Source organism: Dreissena polymorpha, chromosome 6 (genome assembly GCF_020536995.1).
Source record: "Dreissena polymorpha isolate Duluth1 chromosome 6, UMN_Dpol_1.0, whole genome shotgun sequence".
Classification (NCBI taxonomy): domain Eukaryota; kingdom Metazoa; phylum Mollusca; class Bivalvia; order Myida; family Dreissenidae; genus Dreissena; species Dreissena polymorpha.
This window is the reverse complement of record NC_068360.1, coordinates 24,713,156-24,732,487: the sequence shown is the minus strand read 5'-3', so window position 1 is coordinate 24,732,487 and position 19,332 is coordinate 24,713,156. Positions and strand designations below refer to the sequence as shown.

The following is a 19,332-nucleotide window of genomic DNA, read 5'->3' as shown; positions in this document are numbered from 1 at the left end:
GTTTCCCTTGTTTGAACCATGCTAAATCCTTACAAGTTTGGAAAGAATTGGATGAAAAATTTGGACTTTCTTGCATAAACACCATTTTCTCAATTCAAGGGGAGGTAATTCTGTACTTCATGGACCAATAATGCTCATTTTTTGTAGGGTTCGTGTCCTCATTGATATAAAGACACTGTGCAAATTTGGAAAGGATCGGACAAAAAATGTGGAAGATTTTTGAAAGTTTTCACAAAATAGGCAAACGAATAACATGCAAAGTTCAACGAGCTCCTGCGGCCATGTTTTTTGACGAATCAAATTTCTTTGAACAACTTTTTCAGGGGAGCCTTCAAAGGTCATCCCTGTGAATTTTTTTGAAAATCTGATGAGCGGTTTCTGACAAGAAGATTTTTTAAGGTTTTTACCATACATGGTCATGGCGGCCATCTTGGTTATGTGATCAAATTTTTTTTAACAATTCTTTTGTCCCATGACCTAGGGATGCTCCACATGAAATTTAGTTGAAATTGGCTCAATGGTTTAGTAGAAGAAGATGTTTACAAATTGTTTACAGACGGACGGACGCCGGACGCTGAGTGATCACAATAGCTCACCCCGAGCTATCGCTCAGGTGAGCTAAAAAGAAGCCAAACTAAACAAGGCTATTGTCAAGCAATATGGTCCCCTACCGGCTCCACCATTGTCAGAAATTCCGCCATTATCAGAATTGTTTTCTTTTTTTTGGTTTCCATAGCAACCACAATTGTTGACGTATGAACAAAATGAAATGACATGCTTTATTTCCATATTGCCATCTATCCATGTTGCAAGGTTCATGAAAAAATATTAACATTTAAATTAATTTAAAGTTATCACAGGATCCAGAAAACCACCATTTTCAGCAGTATTTCTAGTCTATTTGTTGCCATAGCAACCAAAATTTTTGACGTAGGAACAAAATGAAATGATGTGCATAGTGTCCATACTGCCATCTATCCATGTTTCAAGTTTCATGAAAAAATATGAAGAACTTTTTAAGTTAACACAGGATTCAGAAAAGTGTGAAGGACAGACTGACAGACAGACTGACAGAGCGCAAACCATAAGTCCCCTCCGGTGAAACCCGTAGGGGACAAAAAAAGGTATGAAAATGTAAGATTTAATTTGATTTATTGGGACTAGGGCAATTAAGGATTCGTTCACTCTTTTTCTTACTTTTTTCATTGTAATGTATTTATTATTCATAAACATAACTAATATATATTTCAAATATAAAAATGTTGAATATAAAAATGTGCCTACTGCAGAATTAAACCCAGGACATCTAGTTGTCAAAACCAACATTCTTCCTCTACATCTTAAAGGCTTTTATTTAGCACTTTACATATGGGTCCCCTATCTTCTTTTAATTTTGACCCAATTTTTGTAGTTTTACCCACATACATGAGTATTGGAAAACATTCTTAGTGACAGTCATTTACAAAATCAGGCAACATAACAAAAAGTTTATTAAGGACCTAAGACCTTTAAAATTATACATGTGCAGCCTACTCTATGTTTTATAAATTTCTGTAATTCTTCTCATTTCCTTTTTTGTGCATACCATTTTTTTAACCATGTTGAAAATAAGTCTATTTGTTGTGAACTACAATTCAGTGGTAATTAAAATGATAAGACATAGGACTGCAGATTCCAAATATTTTATCATTTCTTTACAATTTTTTTAAATAAATAGTATTAAAATGACTAAAAATCATTATGAAAGCAATAAGAAAGGAACGATTTTAATTTAACAGGTGCTCGAATTGCGAAACCCATTTACGCCTATCAACTTTAAACCTTCCATATTTTACACACAAATACATTCATATTTTAAAGAATACAATTTTATGTGTTGCTTAATGCAGTTGCAGTGAAGAATATGTGCATATAATGTGTTTTTTCGTTATTTTCAGTGGGTACAAAATGGGTGCGAAACTTCGGTTTGTTCCGATCTGGTTCCTACAAAAAGTTTAAAAATCGCAAAATCAACAGTTTTATAAACGATTTTAAACCATGAATGTCCAAATAAAATCACTGTGGTTGCTTAGTAGAAAGAACTTCATACCATAAAATTTTAAAAATGAGAGCATATTTGGTCATCCATCTTTTTTTTTCTGTCCTCCTACCCGACACTTTTAGAAAAAAAAAATCATTTTATAAAAAAAAATCTGGCCTAAGGAAGGAAATCAGTACCCTGGACTAAAACTAACTTCATTACCAAGCCATCACATGTAATTCCATGTAGTTACATTAGAGGGATGGTCAACTAGATTGCTATCCATGTATATCACGAAAAAAAAGTTCTAAAATACCGTCATTAAATGCTTTATATTGATAAATTAAAACATTGGATCTAAAAATCTCCAGTTAAAAAAATCAAGAATAAAATTTAAAATTGAAATTTAATTTACATTAAAAAAAAAAGAAAACAAGGGCTGTTTTTAAAACATGCATGCCCCCCATATGGGCTGTCCGTTGTAGTGGCAGCCATTGTGTGAATACGATTTTTGTCACTGTGACCTTGACCTTTCACCAAGTGACCTGAAAATCAATAGGGGTCATCTGCAGGCCACAATCAATGTACCTATGAAGTGTCATGATCCTAGGCAAAAGCGTTCTTGAGTTATCATCCGAAAATCATTTTACTATTTCGGGTCACCGTGACCTTGACCTTTGACCTTTTGACCTCAAAATCAATCGGGGTCATCTGCAAGTCATGATCAATCTACCTATGAAGTTTCATGATCCTAAGCATATGCGTTCTTGAGTCATCATCCGAAAACCATTTTACTATTTCGGGTCACCGTGACCTTGACCTTTGACCTAGTGACCTCAAAATCAATATGGGTCATCTGCAAGTCATGATCAATCTACCCATGAAGTTTTAGATCCTAGGCGTAAGCGTTCTTGAGTTATCATCCGGAAACTATTTTACTATTTCGGGTCACCGTGACCTTGACCTTTGACCTAGTGACCTAAAAATCAATAGGGGTCATCTGCAAGTCATGATCAATCTACCCATGAAGTTTCATGATCCTAGGCGTATGTGTTCTTGAATTATCATTCAAAAACCATTTTACTATTTCTGGTCACCGTGACCTTGACCTTTGACCTAGTGACCTCAAAATCAATAGGGGTCATCTGCAAGTCATGATCCATTTACCTATGAAGTTTCATGATCCTAGGCCCAAGCGTTCTTGAGTTATTGTCTGACAACCACCTGGTGGACGGACCGACAGACCCACCGACAGACCGACATGAGCAAAGCAATATACCCCCTCTTCTTCGAAGGGGGGCATAAAAATGTATCCCTCGACAGGGCTCGAACCACTGACCCCTGGAGTCCTGGAGTAAAGTCTCCCATTTAGACCACTCGACAATCCATGCTCATACAATGAGAGTTGTATTTTATACTTTGTATAAGCAATCCTCATAGTTTCACAAAATATAACGACAACAACAAAACTCTCCAAACTACCTGTTAGGCATACTTTTTTTTTTTTTTTTTTTTTTTTTTTTTTTTTTTTTTTTTTTTATTCAATATAATACATACAATGTATACATGTATATGATCATACAACATAGTGATTGTACAAAGCAATAAATTCAGACATGTTATACAAGATATGCTAATATATATATTTTTTTAAAGAGAAAAGAAATGAACAACTGAAGAATAGTTATGAAAAATAATGAGTTGTATAAAGTCGGAAGAAAGAATACTGAACTTGTGTGTTTTGTTGAACATTCACAATGATCTTATAAGATTGAAAAAAAAATATATATATTTTAGAAAGATAAACTCACATTAGAGTGAATTGTATATAAGTGGACAAACATTATGAGAATTTAATCCGATTCCATTTTTGTTCAAAGATTTGTAATCTGTCATTACTGAGGGCTATTTCTTTCTCAATTTGGATTTTTAGTTTAAGACTATGGACAAAACAATTAAAGTTTGGTACTTGTTTTTTGTACTTCATAATAAAGATAAAATATTTCATCATTATAAGAATAAAATTCACAATATTATTACAGTCTATTGATTTCAATGTGTTAATTCCGAAACTTACATTTAAGAAAGATAGTTTAACGTTTAGTTGCTGTTGTTCAAGAAAAGATGCTAATTGATTCCAAATAGGCTGGATGTGTTTGCACTCCCAAAAAAGATGTTCTATAGTTTCGATGTTTTCACTGCAGAAATCACACAGATTTGAATTAGATAATTTGCATTTAAAGAGATATTTATTTGTAGCTATAATTCTATGGATGTATTTATATTGAAAATTTCTCAGTGTGCTTTCAACAGTTGCTTTATATGGCATGGTAAATATGTGTTTCCAATTAAGTTCATGTTCTCCGAAAAGGACTTGCCATTTATTTTGGATTTTTGAGTTTTCTGTAGGGTTTTTAATTTGTAGTGTGTACAATATTTTATTTGTTTTGTTTTTTCTTCCAAGTATGTTTTCTACGAATTTTGTTTGAGTACATGGTGTATTATTTGTATTGATTTCAGATTTAATATGTATGGGTATGCTTTTGATTAGTGTGTAATACTTCAGGAAATTATTTGAAGGTATTCCGTATATGTAGCATATATCATCAAAAGAGTAAAAATCCTTAATTCTGAAGTCATATAATTGGTCGACATATTTAATGCTTCGTTCAAACCAATCTTTATAGAAAAACGTCTTATTGTTTGAAGTTATGTCTTTATTGTTCCATAAAATAGTTTTACTGCTGGTTTTGGTTTCAAGTTTATGAGTGACATCACTCCATGCTGATAGAACATCAGACAGAAATATGTTTTCGTTTGCAATTTCATGTAAGGTAGTATTGCTGATGTTACATTCAAAGAGTAAGGAGTCACCATATTTTTTTAGGATTTTCTGGTAGAATAATTTCCATTTACTCGTATTGGTATTATCTAGGTATCTTTTAACCCAGCTGCATTTGATTGCCTTCACGAATGAGTCAATGTTCGTTAATTGGATACCTCCATTTTTTACGGATTGAATTAACTGAGTTCGTTTTATTTTATCAGGCTTACCGTCCCATATGAAATTAAATATTGCTGATTTTATATCGTTAATAACATCATTTGGTGGATTTGGGAGAACTGTTAATACATAAATTAATTTAGGAAGTGCAAACGTTTTCAATACTGTGTTTTTTCCGATTAGTGTAAGTTTACGGTGATGCCATGATTTTAAGCAGTTTTTAAAATTCTGCAATTTAGGAAGTATGTTTTTAAGAACTGTATCATTTTCATTATTTGTGAAAGTAATTCCTAACGTTGTGGCTTCATTGGATGTCCAATTAAATTTCATTTCTTTTTGATATTGGACATTACTTTGTTTTAATTTACCTACTCGTAGCACAGTACATTTACTTTTGTTTAGTTTAAGACCCGATATCATTCCGTAAAGGGTTAACGACTCTATGAGGTTATGGAAAGAATCGTAATTGTCGTTTAAAAAATAAGTTGCATCGTCAGCAAATAGGGACTGTTTGATTTCTTCGTGAGGTTCTAGTGATATGCCTTTTATGTGTTTATTTGATTGAATGTGATGTGATAGATACTCGATGCAAATAATAAATAGCGATGATGAGAGTGGACATCCTTGTCGAACCCCTCGTTCGATGTTAAAACTGTTTGAAAAGAAGCCATTGTTAATGATTATACTGTTAATATCGGTATAGAATAGTTTGACCCATTGAATGAGACTTTCACCAAAGTTCATATTTTCTAAGCAAGACAACATAAATGAGTGATCAAGCGAATCGAATGCCTTTTCAAAGTCTGCAAAGAATATTAGACCAGGATTATTTGAATTGTTGAAATAGTTTATGCATTCTTGGATAAGACGAACGTTTTCACCAATGTAACGTCCTTTTATGAAACCAGATTGAGATTTTGAAATGATTGATGGTAATATTTTTTTAATTCTGTTTGCTATACTTTTAGTTGCAATTTTATAATCATTGTTTAGTAAACTAATTGGGCGCCAGTTCGATAAGGATTCTAAGTTTTTTCCAGGTTTTGGAATGAGTGATATTATACCTTGTTTTTGAAGCGTAGTTAAGTTTTCATTATTATATGAATAGTTTAGTGAATTAATTAAATGTGTTTTGATATCATTCCAAAATATTTTATAAAACTCAATGGTGATACCATCAGAACCTGGACTTTTGTTATTTTGCATTTCTTTTAGTGCTAATCCACATTCATATTCATTTAGTAATCCGTCACACAATAGTTTTTCTTCTTGATTTAAAGCGTGTTGTGTATTTTTATAAAGGGTGTTATTTTCAACATTTTTTCGTTTATAGAGGGTTTCGAAAAATAAACGTTGTTCTTCTAGTATTTCAGTTCTGTTTGTTATATCTTTGCCATTGACTACTAATTTGTGTACAGTTTTTTGTTCACTTCTACGTTTTTCAATGTTTGCGAAGTATTTTGTATTTTTTTCATTGTGTTCAACATGCTGTGCACGCGCTCTTAGTAGTATTCCATTGAGTTGTGTATGATAGATTCCATCTAGTATTTGTTTTTTTAATGTTATTTCATTTTCAATGTCGGTGGTATCATTTGTGTTTGTTTGATGTAATTGTTTTTCAAGTGTTTCAATGGTTTTGATGGTTTCAGTTTCAAGTTTATGTGTTTCTTTTTGTTTAAATGATGTGTATCTAATTGTTGTGTTACGTATATTTCCTTTAATTACTTCCCATAAGGTGTTTGGGTTTGCATCTTTATTATTTTGAACTGTATTTAATATTTCCTGTTTTATTTGTGTTTGATATTGTGTATCTAATAAGATGCTGTTGTTAATTTTAAAGTATCCTGGGCCTCTTTCAGGTTGTATATTGTGCAGTTTAAGTTCAACTAGAGAGTGGTCAGTCATAAATCCTGGTTTTATGTTACATGTGTCAATAATGTTGCAAAGAGACTCAGAAATTAAAAAATAGTCTAATCTACAAAATATTGTTGGTTTTGTGTTTGAGTGCCAGGTGAATTTGCTTTCGTTTGGATATACTGTGCGCCAGATGTCTATTATATTGTAGTTTTCAATTATGTTGTTTAAAATGATTCTATTTTTAGGATGGGTATACAGGTTCCCTTTCTTTTTATCTAATAATGGGTTCAGGACAGTATTGAAATCACCACCGATTATAATGTTTTTATCTTGGTTATTAATTATAAAGGATTGTAATGTTTCGTAAAATGTGGAATCATCTATGTTAGGACCATAGATGTTGATTAATGTTAATTGTGTTTCATGTATTTTGATATCTATACTTGCTAGTCTGCCAATTATTATTTCGTTAAAATTATCGACTGTGATCCCTATATTGTTTTTAATTAGAACGGCAATGCCTTGTTTATTAGTATGTTGTCCACTGAGATAGATATCTCCGTCCCATTCATCTTTTAAGGTTTGTGCTAAAGTATGTGTCAAGTGACATTCTTGTAGTAGGCATATATTATATTTTTTATCGTCTAACCATTTGAATATTTTTATTCGTTTATTTGTGTTATTAAGCCCTTTTACATTCAAAGTACATATTTTTATCATTTAAAGAGGTGGAGGGTGATTTAAATGATAGTTTGTGTGTGATTGTCCAGTTAGTTTCTATTTTTAAATATGTCCAGTTGCTTTCCATTATAAGACATAAGATGTACATACATACAAGCAGAAAAAGAAAATAAAAAATATGGAAACATGAAGATGAATGTTCCATAGAAATGAAGAAGTATGAAAAATAATGACAAAAGTGAGAGAGAGAAAAAAACAATAAACAACTAGTCCCAAATAGAGACACAAAAAGCGCACTTCCGTACACTGGAAATACACAAAAATGAAATAGATATAATTAATAATAAAGAATAAAACAGAACATATGCAATTCAGTGTAAATTTAACACAGGACATTTCATATTCGAATATTAATGTTTTATTGCTTAGCTATTGTATACTTTCTTATAATATTAAGAAGTAGATGTTAAAAGTTAATCAGTTAACATTTGAATTATTTTATTTTTTTAAAAGGGTACATGAATAATATTTAAGAGTTTATAATCGAGGTCGTTTTACATTTCATATGCACACAACAATTACATAGTAATACTCATATCTTGTAACAATATATTTTTATAATATGATAAATGAATCTGGTTAAACAAAAGTTGGTTATATGCATTGGACAATGACATATACGAAATCAAGGATTATAGTCATATTCAAACAGCAGTTTTTATCAAGAAGCTGATAAATAATTTTTTATAGAAATAATTAGAATCAGGCAAACATAGGATAAACATAATCATAATAAAATAGGTTTTTGCTTTTTTATAGAGATGGTTGTTTACATGTGGATTAAGGTCTTATACTGAAAGCGTTACATTGCAAGTAAACAATGTAGATACTATTGATTATTTTGCATAAATTTATTTTAATAAATGCCTGAATTAGTTTTTGTGAGAAATATAATGATATACATTCTCTTGACAAAGCCTAAGTGTGACAACCATGCTACTTTTATTTCCTATATGAATTTTATAAGCCATTCATTATTTCTGGTGTTAGATGTAAATTTTATTAATAAAAACTTTCAGTGGAAATCAATAATTTCACAAGAAAAGGCGTTTCTTTACTAGATGTGTAGTTAGTATACTTTAGAAAAAGGATTGAATACTCTGGCCAATAATGTTGAATCATACAGTGAAATTTAATTTAGCATCTCACTTTCATAGAACACTTTAAAAAAGCTTCATGTGAAAGCGAAAATGAAGCAATTGTATAGAAAAATGATGACAAAATTGCTAGTTGAGTAGTGTTAAATGAAAATATAAGAGATGATCTTAGTTTTACCACTTCCAATACCTTCAAACTTTAGTATTTATCACAGTAAACCCTTAAATGAAATCTTTTTTTTGTGTGAAGGTATCTAAGTGCATATATTATTTTTCAAAGGGGACACTGAATGACTTGGTATTACAATAAGGATTTAAAATAAACAGTTTCATATTAATATATTGTTATTTTACACACACACATACACATAAAGACCTTAAAATAGCACTTTCATTATGGGGAACTTATTGTCTAATTACATGAGTAACAGATGATATAATCCTGACTTCAAACAGTAACTGCTTTGATGAAAATCTGATCATCATTGTTTGTATACTCAGTTTCAGCAAACATACAAACAAACACTGTTAGGCATACTTAGTAAAGTTTTATTACCGAATATACTGAAAATATGAAAACTTAACAACAGTTTTCAAGTAATGAAATCTACCAGTCGTGATATTTTAATCAATATAAACTAATAATTGTAAAAAAATACAGTATTTTAGAACTTTACATTTTTCCGTAATATATAGCAATCCGGTTGACAATCCCTTTAAGTTAAAATGTACTGTAACAGCAGCTGTCATGGAAAAGACAACAATTGTGTTGACAAAACATCTCAATATTGTGTGTATAAGAAGCTATATGAAAGTCAAATCAAAACTTGAGGAGTGCTCTTGACAATAAACCACTTGTATGATAACGGATTTCCGTATGACTCAGAGAATGTTAGGGAACCTAGAGCATAAACTTTTCAAGTAATACTTGTACAGTGTATGTACATGCAGACTTCAGAATGTTAATGTCAGTATATATTTGATGGCATTTCACTGGCAGATCAACATGCATTGTGTTCTTTGTAAAGTTACTTCAATTTGAACAGTACTACAGTATATGAAAAAGAAGACAAGCCGAAAAGGAATGATTCTGAAAATTCATGATTTCAAATACACACTAATATGCACTGAATATTTCTGCATGCATAAGTAAACAACTGCATGCAGTATTTTTTATTTTAATGTCTCAAGTAACTCTTTTTTTCAACACTTTATAAAACATTGGAACACAAAATATTACGAGTGTTTTACCCATTGAAAAAAGAAAGTCGAGCAGAAGTATGAGAATAATTATAAGAGGGAAAAATAAACAAGAGCTGTCAGAGGACAGCGCGCTCGACTATTTGAGTGCTTGACAGTATAACGTAAGCCATCATTGAGAGGGGGGTATAATGTGGGTGTGTGGTCATTAAATAGATGATCTTTAAAAAAAAAAGAAAAAAAAGATTTATTAATTTGACCTTGAGAGTCAAGGTCATTCAAATTCAACTTGCCAGGTACAGTAACATCATGATAGTAAGAAAGTATTTGAAGTTTGAAAGCAATAGCCTTAATACTTAAGAAGAAAAGTGGATCTAAACACAAAATTGCAAAATTGAACAAAATATTCAAAGTTACAAAGACAAAAAAGGGCCATAATTCCTACAAAATGCTTGATACAGTTGTCTGCTCTTGTTTATAGGTTGGGGTCATGTTGGTAAAGAAGTATGCAAAATATAAAAGCAATATGTCAAGGGACATAGAAAATATTTGAGATGGTACGCAAACGTTAACATAGAAAATCTAAGTGAGAAAAGGGCCATAATTCTTACAAAATGCTTGATACAGTTGTCTGCTCTTGTTTATAGGTTGGGGTCATGTTGTAAAAGAATTACAGAGCTCCAGATAAGGGTCGTATTTTCGTAATTACGAATTATTTTCAAGTCCGTTACTATTTATTTTAAAATCTTGTCGTACCATTAAGAATTACAAAATCAAGTTACGAATATTATTTTTACATCGGTTCGTATCAATTTTTATTGAGTTCTTTTCGCGTATTAAAGATCTTTGCGGTGCTTATATAGAGTGGTTATCGGGTTTGTTTAACAAAGCGCATTTTTTCCTATAAAAGCGGCGTATACATGCAGTCTATCTGTCAAAAAACAATGGCGGCGCCTAGAGAGCGTCCTAAAAACTGCAAAGCGTCCAAAAGCACGCTTTTAACATATTGTGCGCAAAGTGAGCCGAAGTAAAATGTTTAGAAAGACATTATAGAAAAGATCTTATACGATGTTGTATGTTCAGTTACCGACACAGTCGGAAATATAAGCTAAACAAAAACGCGACGGGACGGGTCCAAACTTAAACACACAAAAAATTGAACAAGTGGAAGGGACAAGTCCCGTGGCTAATCATTGAAAAGATTGAAGGGGAGACCCGTTTAAATGTGAAATATGTAAAAATTCATCTAAGGCATGCAATCTAAGCACAGTTTGGGCATATGAAGGTATTGGAAAAATAAAATTGTATAATACTAAAAAGACACTGTTGAACTCTTATAAATAAAGTTGCTAGAATATTTGTTTTGATTTTTTTTTTGCATGAAAATAACCATTATTATTTATTTTTAGGTCATTTAAAACAAATAAGAATTATTTTCCAAAACTTAGTAGTAACGTTAAAAATAAGATTTCAGAGTTAAGAATTCTTTTTGAAAATCTGGTAGTAATTTAAGAATTTCACAAAACCTTATCTGGAGCTCTGGAAGAATGCAAAATATAAAAGCAATATGTCAAGGGACATTGAAAATATTTGAGGTGGTACGCAAACTTTAACATACAGTTATCAATAATATGCATATTCTAAGTGGAAAAAGGGCCATACTTCTTACAAAATGCTTGATACAGTTGTCTGCTTTTGTTTATAGGTTAGGGTCATGTTGGTAAAGAAGTATGCAAAATATGAAAGCAATATGTCAAGGGACATAGGAAATATTTGGGGTGGTACGCAAACTTTAACATTTGCATGCTCACGCTGACGCCGCCGCGGGGTGAGTAGGATAGCTCCACTATATATATTTCACATATAATAGTCAAGCTAAAAAACACATTTCAAATGAAATACACTTTAAAAGATGAGAAACAACATACTTTAAACAGATGGGAACTGAACTGTATTCTTTTTTAGAGAAGAAACTAGAAATTTTTAAGATGGGGAAACTAAAGACTTTAACAAAAGCAAAACTGTATTCTTTCAAAGAGGGGAAGCAACACAAATATATGTGTCGCATTCTGAGAAAACTGGGCATAATGCATGTGCATAAAGTGTCGTTCCAGATCAGCCTGTGAAGTCTGCACAGGCTAATCAGGGACGGCACTTTCCACCCTAACTGGATTTTCGTGTAGAAGAGTCTTCCTTTAAACGAAAAATACCATATAAATCGGAAAGTGTCGTCCCTGATTAGCCTGTGTAGACTGCACAGGCTAATCTGGGATGACACTTTACGCACATGCATTAAACCCAGGTTTCTCAGAACGCTTCTCATTTTAAGAGAGGCGATAAGGGCTAAATTTCAGTCTCATAGTGGCCAATAAAAAATAGATAAAAAATTACTCACAGTGTATTTCTCTACGAGCTCAGCGAAGGACCTGGGTGGTTTCATCTGTGTGCGATCCAGGTCCATGATGAAACATTCCTGGTCATTCACATCAATAATGGCTGTGTAGTTCTGAAAAAAACAGTATTTTTTTAATACTAGTATTTATTAATGCTAAATAGCGTAAAAAAAAGGCACTGTACCAGTGGGGCACTTAAATTTTAAAACTATATATCCATGCTAAATAGTGTTGAAAGCTCGACGCTAATAAAGACACTTATCGGGGTTCATTTCAACAATCGCAGTGTAGTTCTGAAATACCATTTAGGTGGCAATTAATTTAAAACTATAACAAGAGATGTGTTTGTCAGAAACACAATGCCCCCTATTGCGCCGCTTTCAAGCCATAAATTTGACCTTTGACCTTGAACAATGACCTTGACCTTTAGCCACTCAAAATGTGCAGCTCCATGAGATACACATGCATGCCAAATATCAAGTTGCTATCTTCAATATTCAACAAGATGTGTTTGTGAAACACAATGTCCCCCTATATGATGTTTGACATTGTAGGATGACCTTGACCTTGTGAAGGATGACCTTGACCTTTCACCACTCAAAATGTGCAGCTCCATGAGATACACATGCATGCCAAATATCAAGTTGCTATCTTCAATATTGCAAAAGTATTCATAAAATAAGCGATTTGGGCCACATATATTTGACCTCTGACCTTGAAGGATGACCTTGACCTTGACCTTTCACCACTCAAAATGAGCAGCTCCATGAGATGCACATGCATGCCAAATATCAAGTTGCTATCTTCAATATTGCAAAAGTATTCATAAAATGAGCGATTTTGGCCACGTATAATTGTCCTCTGACCTTGAAGGATGACCTTGACCTTTCACCACTCAAAATGTGCAGCTCCATTAGATACACATGCATGCCAAATATCAAGTTGCTATCTTCAATATTGCAAAAGTATTCATAAAATGAGCGATTTTGGCCACATATATTTGACCTCTGACCTTGAAGGATGACCTTGACCTTTCACCACTCAAAATGTGCAGCTTCATGAGATACACATGCATGCCAAATATGAAGTTGCTATCTTCAATATAGCAAAAGTTATTGCAAAATGTTAAAGTTGGCGCAAACAGACAGACCAACAGACCAACAGACAGACCAACAGACAGGGCAAAAACAATATGTCCCCCACTACTATAGTGGGGGACATAAAAAGTTATGACCAAACTTTAACGAAGGTTAAAGTTTTAGGAACGAAAAATACAATGATATTTGACCTTTGACCTGGAAGGATGACCTTGACGTTGATTTTTCACCACTCAAAATGTGAAGCTCCATGAGATACACATGCATGCCAAATATGAAGTTGCTATGTTCAATATTGCAAAAGTTATAAAAGTTTAACCAAGGATAAAGTTTTGTGACACACAAATACAATGACTGACTGACTGACACAATGACAGACAAACAGGCCAAAAATAATATACCCCCGATCATTCGATCCGGGGGCATAAAAACTTACATGTAAACAAGAGCACCGCATAACGGGTGCCAACGCTCAACTGCTGTACATATGAAGTTTCAAAGTTTAAGTGGAAGCACTTGATTTTAGAGCCAATGTTCAAAAGGTTGACAAAATGTCAAAGTTTTAGCACGATGCCGACGGCCAAAAGACACAACGAACTGGCTATGACAATACATCAGGTTTTCTCTGAAAACAGCCGAGCTAAAAATATTTATGCTCAAAAGCGTTGAGAGCCCCAGCCCATGCGCTCCTGAATCAACATACATATTGGTTTCTCTTTGAGGGAGATCTTGAGAGGGCTCCCTCAGAGGAGATCAAACCTGAGACTTCCTGATAGCTAGGTAATCACCATATGAACCTTGTTCAGGGAAAACTGGGCTAAATGCTTGTGCCTTAAGTGATGTCCCAGATTGGATTTTATGAAATTTTTTGTTTCCAGGTAGTGTCTTCTTGACAAAAAGGCCATCTAGGTAGAAAGGCCATCTAGGTAGAAACTGTTGTCCCTGATTATCCTTACACACATGCATCAAGCCCAGTTTTCTAAGAATTACGATCATATGCACTAATACAATGTGGCTAAGTGCACCACTTTGCTTTAGTCAGCGATTTTTTTCCTTCTTTATAAAGTACATGTACCGGAAAACGGCACTTTCCCAATGAGAAAAAAACTACAATTTTCCCAATTGCTGTCAGAAAAATTCCCAATTAAAGGTTTCTAAAAAATTATTTTTTTTTAAAGAAACTGCAACATTTTGTTAGTTTCCCTATGCAGCTCTATGGCTTGAAACTAAGTAAATATAAAATTGACAACTTGACAACATTTTGTTATCAATTTTTAAGTATTTGGGAGCAAAAAATCAAATACACCAATTTCCCAATATGAAGACTTCACGATGCGAATTTCCCCAATTTCAGGGTTTTTCGCACAATTTTCCCAAATTGGCTGGTACAGGTACTTTTCCCAATAGGGCAAAGAATTTGCTGCTTTAGTGCACCACTTAATGCACTTAGATTTAGCAGAAATCTACCACTCAACCAGGAAACTTTACAATTTTACATTTCTACATAGCATTTTGGTATGTCAATATACAGAATGCAGCTTTATTTAAGTTGAGATACAATATTATTTTCAATTGTTTGTGGATAATCAGCCTATCCCCGAAAATGTCCTGTTTATAATTTTGACTCTTAGAATTTCAAAACTGAAGATTCAAAAACACAATTTTCTACAAATCAAAGTCAAATTTAATTGGGGAATGAGGTCCTTCTAGAGAAGAAAAAGAAAACTGAAACTAATCGAAAACACAAATGAATATTGTATTTACAGTCACTCACGTTAGGGAAGTCATGCAGGATCAGCGAGCGTCTGCAGTCATCAAAGTCTGGTACGTCAATCCTTTCCACCTCCATGTCCATCTCAATGTCCACCTCCTGGACCATCGTGAAGCTGTAACTGTCCCCAGGGGTGGCTGGCCCCTTTGTCTGACTGCTCACTGCCATGGCAACGGGGTCATCGTACTGGACCGTGACCTCCTGCTTGTGGTGCTGAAACATTTGGCGAATCAAATTGAATCGAACTGAGCCTCGCTCTGGGAAAACAGGGCTTAATGCATGAGCGTAATGTTGTCCCAAGGACTTCACTTCCCACTTTAAAGCGGGTATATACGATTTTGTCAAATATTTATGAATTTATATAAAGTGTTTAAAAAACTTATTATATATATAATTACATATAAATTAAAATAAAAGTTAAGAAGAACATGTGTCGAAAAATGCGAAATAAGCCAGATATTTAATTCTGAAATTGAAAACGGCTGTACAGCCGAATTTGCCAGCATGTATACCATACGTACATGTACGATTTGAATCTAAACTTGGTTAAACGGTTTATTTGAATTCCTGCAACAATATCTATTCCTACGACACACGAACACTATCTCCGATCCTAATACAAAGACGAATGCTTCCGTTATTGTAGGAAAATATGTATGTCACTATCGGCTCGGGGCGCTAATTTGTCTTTGCTGCATTTTATGAAATTCGGCTTTAATGTATATTTTTCTTGCCTATTTTGTGTTATTGTAACATATTTTATCAATATATTACAATTAAACACTTCTTAAAAATCGTATATACCCGCTTTAAAGGAATTTTTTGTTCAATGAAGTATCTTCTTAGCAATTATCCAGTTTACACATTTGTTTAATTTGCCTTTGCAGACTGCACAAGATAATTTGAGACAACACTTTACGCATTTAGCTCCATTTTGCTAGAACGTGGCTCCATTTTATAGCATGTTGAGGGTGGAGAAGAAAACAATTCAGTTCTAAAAAGGCTTTCTTAAGATTAGAAAAATCAAAAGTCAAAACTGACAGTTTACTCGAATTTCTGACTGAGGGTCATAATTTTTTTTTCTTCTGTGCCTATCATTTTATTATAGGTTTTTATTGAAAGTTTACCATGTTGTTTTATAGAACAGTTTAAAATTAGTTGTAATATTATTGTGTTTAGAATTGTTTAATATTGTGAACGTTATCATGATAAAATTAACTATAAAAGGTATTTTCTCTTGTTTCATTAAAGAAGAACAAGGTCCCGTAAAATTGGGTGATGTCCTGTAAAATTGAAAAGTTATAGGACCTCATGTCCTGTAAGATTTTTTCGTCTTTCACATGGGTTGATAACTTAAGTAATACGACCTTTCCCAACAGATCGTCTGATATAAGAACTTCCTGTTGAACATAAAAAAATATATATCATGCAGCCTTACATGAGGCACCTATCAATCTAGTGGTATGATAAAAATCATGGTAATTCTTACTTTCATTTAAATATTTCTGTTACTTAATACACATACACAGTGGTCCCATGAAGAGCCGGTGGCTGGGAATTTCCCTCGCCTTATTTTACCAGAAACCCCTGCAGCTTCTTTTCAATCGAAAACAAAAGATGTGTTTATCAGAAACACAATTCCCCCTTCTGCGCCACTTTGAAATAAAATTTCAATATATCATTTGGCAGGTTTAGAAATTATCTCCCTTTCAAGCTTATTACTTCCCTTGGATTGTATTTTTTTACTTTTGACCTTGAAGAATGACCTTGACCTTTCACCACTCAAAATATGCAGCTTCATGAGATACAAATGTATGCCAAATATTAAGTTGCTATCTTCAATATTGCAAAAGTTATCACAAAACTTAAACCAAGGTTAAAGTTTTGGGACACAATGACAGGCAGACATGCCAAAAACAATATGCCCCCGATCATTCGATCCGGGGGCATAAAAATCACGACTGAAAATATTTCAATTTTCATCCCTGCAGAAGTAAATTATACCGCTGTCAATCAAATTCTTCTTGGTCATCAATGCTCAGGAAGCCAAATACATGCCGTCAACATAAAGTTGAATACAATAACTCTTCAGGTCACAGATTAAGACTGATATAGCTAAACAACCATAGCGCATGAACAACTTGTTTTAAATTTACAGACAGTGTTTATTGGTAGCTAGAATTTGCAAACTATACATAGCCAATTAAACTTTGGATTACCAGTTTTATCATACGCGTTGAAAATACAGTTGAATCCCCATGTCTTGAACTCGCTTGGCTCGAATTCACAGTTGGCTCGAACTCTCCTCAAAGCAACCATTTTTTATTGCTATGTATTCCTATGAATTTCTGTCCGATGACTCGAATTTGCGATGGTTAAATTATCGGGTGGCTCTATTTACGGTTTTCACACTTGTGGTCACAATTTTCACAGGTTCTTTTGTTTTTCAAACTTGCTTTGATTCGCATAAAGCTGTCAAGTGATAAGGAGCGATTGATTGAAGGCACGCATGTCATTGACTCAATCATTAATTGATGTGAGTACAAGATAAAGATGACAGCACACCGAATCCACAACCGAAGACGTCCTTAAAGTCATATATGGGAGCAATAAATGTAATCCAGGAATATCTTGAGCAGTGCCAAGACTCAAATGTACAATGTCAACTTGATGGAATAAAAAACTTTGTACCTGGACGACAACTTGCGAGCACAACACAGACTTAGATAATATCATTTTTTTAACAATAAATAAAAACATGTGCTGTTTAATATTTCAGTGATGTGTTTATGCATGTTTTGTTCTTTAGTGCCTTTCCTTACATGTAACTGTAAATTTGCTATGTAAAAACCTGCGGATGTAATATAAAATTACGAGGTAAGTATTGATGCAAAGCATCAAAGGGCTTCGGGAATTTCAGTGTAAAAGGCACTCAATGAAGTTACATGGAACGATTTTTTTTCTACTGTAAATATTAATATATTGGCCGATTGTTTTAAACAAAATGGAAAACAATACTGGTATAACCATTATCTATGATTTTGTGTTATTACCCCCAAATAACCATTACATGTATCTATGATTTTGTGTTGTAACACCCAAATATTTCATAGTTCATTTTATTTACAATGGTTTCCTTTTTTTTTTTACTGGCATCCGTGTGCAGTTTTCATTAATGGAACAGAACTGTGTAGGTTTAAAAAAAATCTGCTTCATCTTGTAAGCGTAATTTCATATTTTTCTTAAAATCAAGGAGAGATGATTCTGGACTTATTCTTAGGCTGCTCATTTAGGATAGGGGTTGAGTACTCATTGATATGAAAACACTGTAAAAGTTTTAATGTGTTTACGAACCCCCCCCACCCTCTCACACATATATTTCATGGGCATAATAAAAAACAAAAAAATGGTTACAATAAAACAGCATCTTTATTTAAACTAAAATGTCTACATCAAAACAAAAAGTTAACATAGAACACAAATAAAATAATTTGATTCTACTGGGGCTTGAACCTTGGGCCTCACATATGTGAAGCGAGCGTGTAACCACTACACTACGGAACCGCTTGAAAAATCACCTTCTAGCTAAGATATTAACTTGTGACCTGAAAATCGATAGGGGTCATCTGCGAGTCATGATCAATGTACCTATGAAGTTTCATGATCCTAGGCATAAGCGTTCTTGAGTTATCATCCGGAAACCATTTTACTATTTCGGGTCACCGTGACCTTGACCTCAAAATCAATAGGGGTCATCTGCGAGTCATGATCAATGTACCTATGAAGTTTCATGATCCTAGGCATACATTTGTAAGCGTTCTTGAGTTATCATCCGGAAACCATTTTACTATTTTGGGTCACCGTGACCTTGACCTCAAAATCAATAGGGGTCATCTGCGAGTCATGATCAATGTACCTATGAAGTTTCATGATCCTAGGCCTAAGCGTTCTTGAGTTATCATCCGGAAACCATCTGGTGGACAGACATACGGACCGACATGAGCAAAACAATATACCCCCTCTTCTTCGAAGAAGGGCATAATAAGTGACTGTAGTGTAACGGTTATCAATAAAGCAATAAACCGTGTAATCGCTGTCGTCTTGTAAAATTGAAGAAAATACGCGTTAACCAAAACTCTAACAGCAAAAGTC

At 33.4% G+C, this 19,332-nt stretch overlaps 1 protein-coding gene across 1 annotated transcript in view; it reads right to left on the bottom strand.

Moving 5' to 3' along the window:
• The window catches only part of LOC127834729 (integral membrane protein 2C-like), a 50,372-nt gene that overhangs the window by 7,941 nt on the left and 23,099 nt on the right, over positions 1 to 19,332 (bottom strand). Inside the window, exons 3-4 of the mRNA XM_052360759.1 lie at positions 15,184 to 15,393; positions 12,315 to 12,425 (exon numbers count right to left, since the gene is read on the bottom strand). Coding sequence (XP_052216719.1) covers positions 12,315 to 12,425; positions 15,184 to 15,393 — 321 coding nt within the window. The remainder of the gene's footprint in view (positions 1 to 12,314; positions 12,426 to 15,183; positions 15,394 to 19,332) is intronic.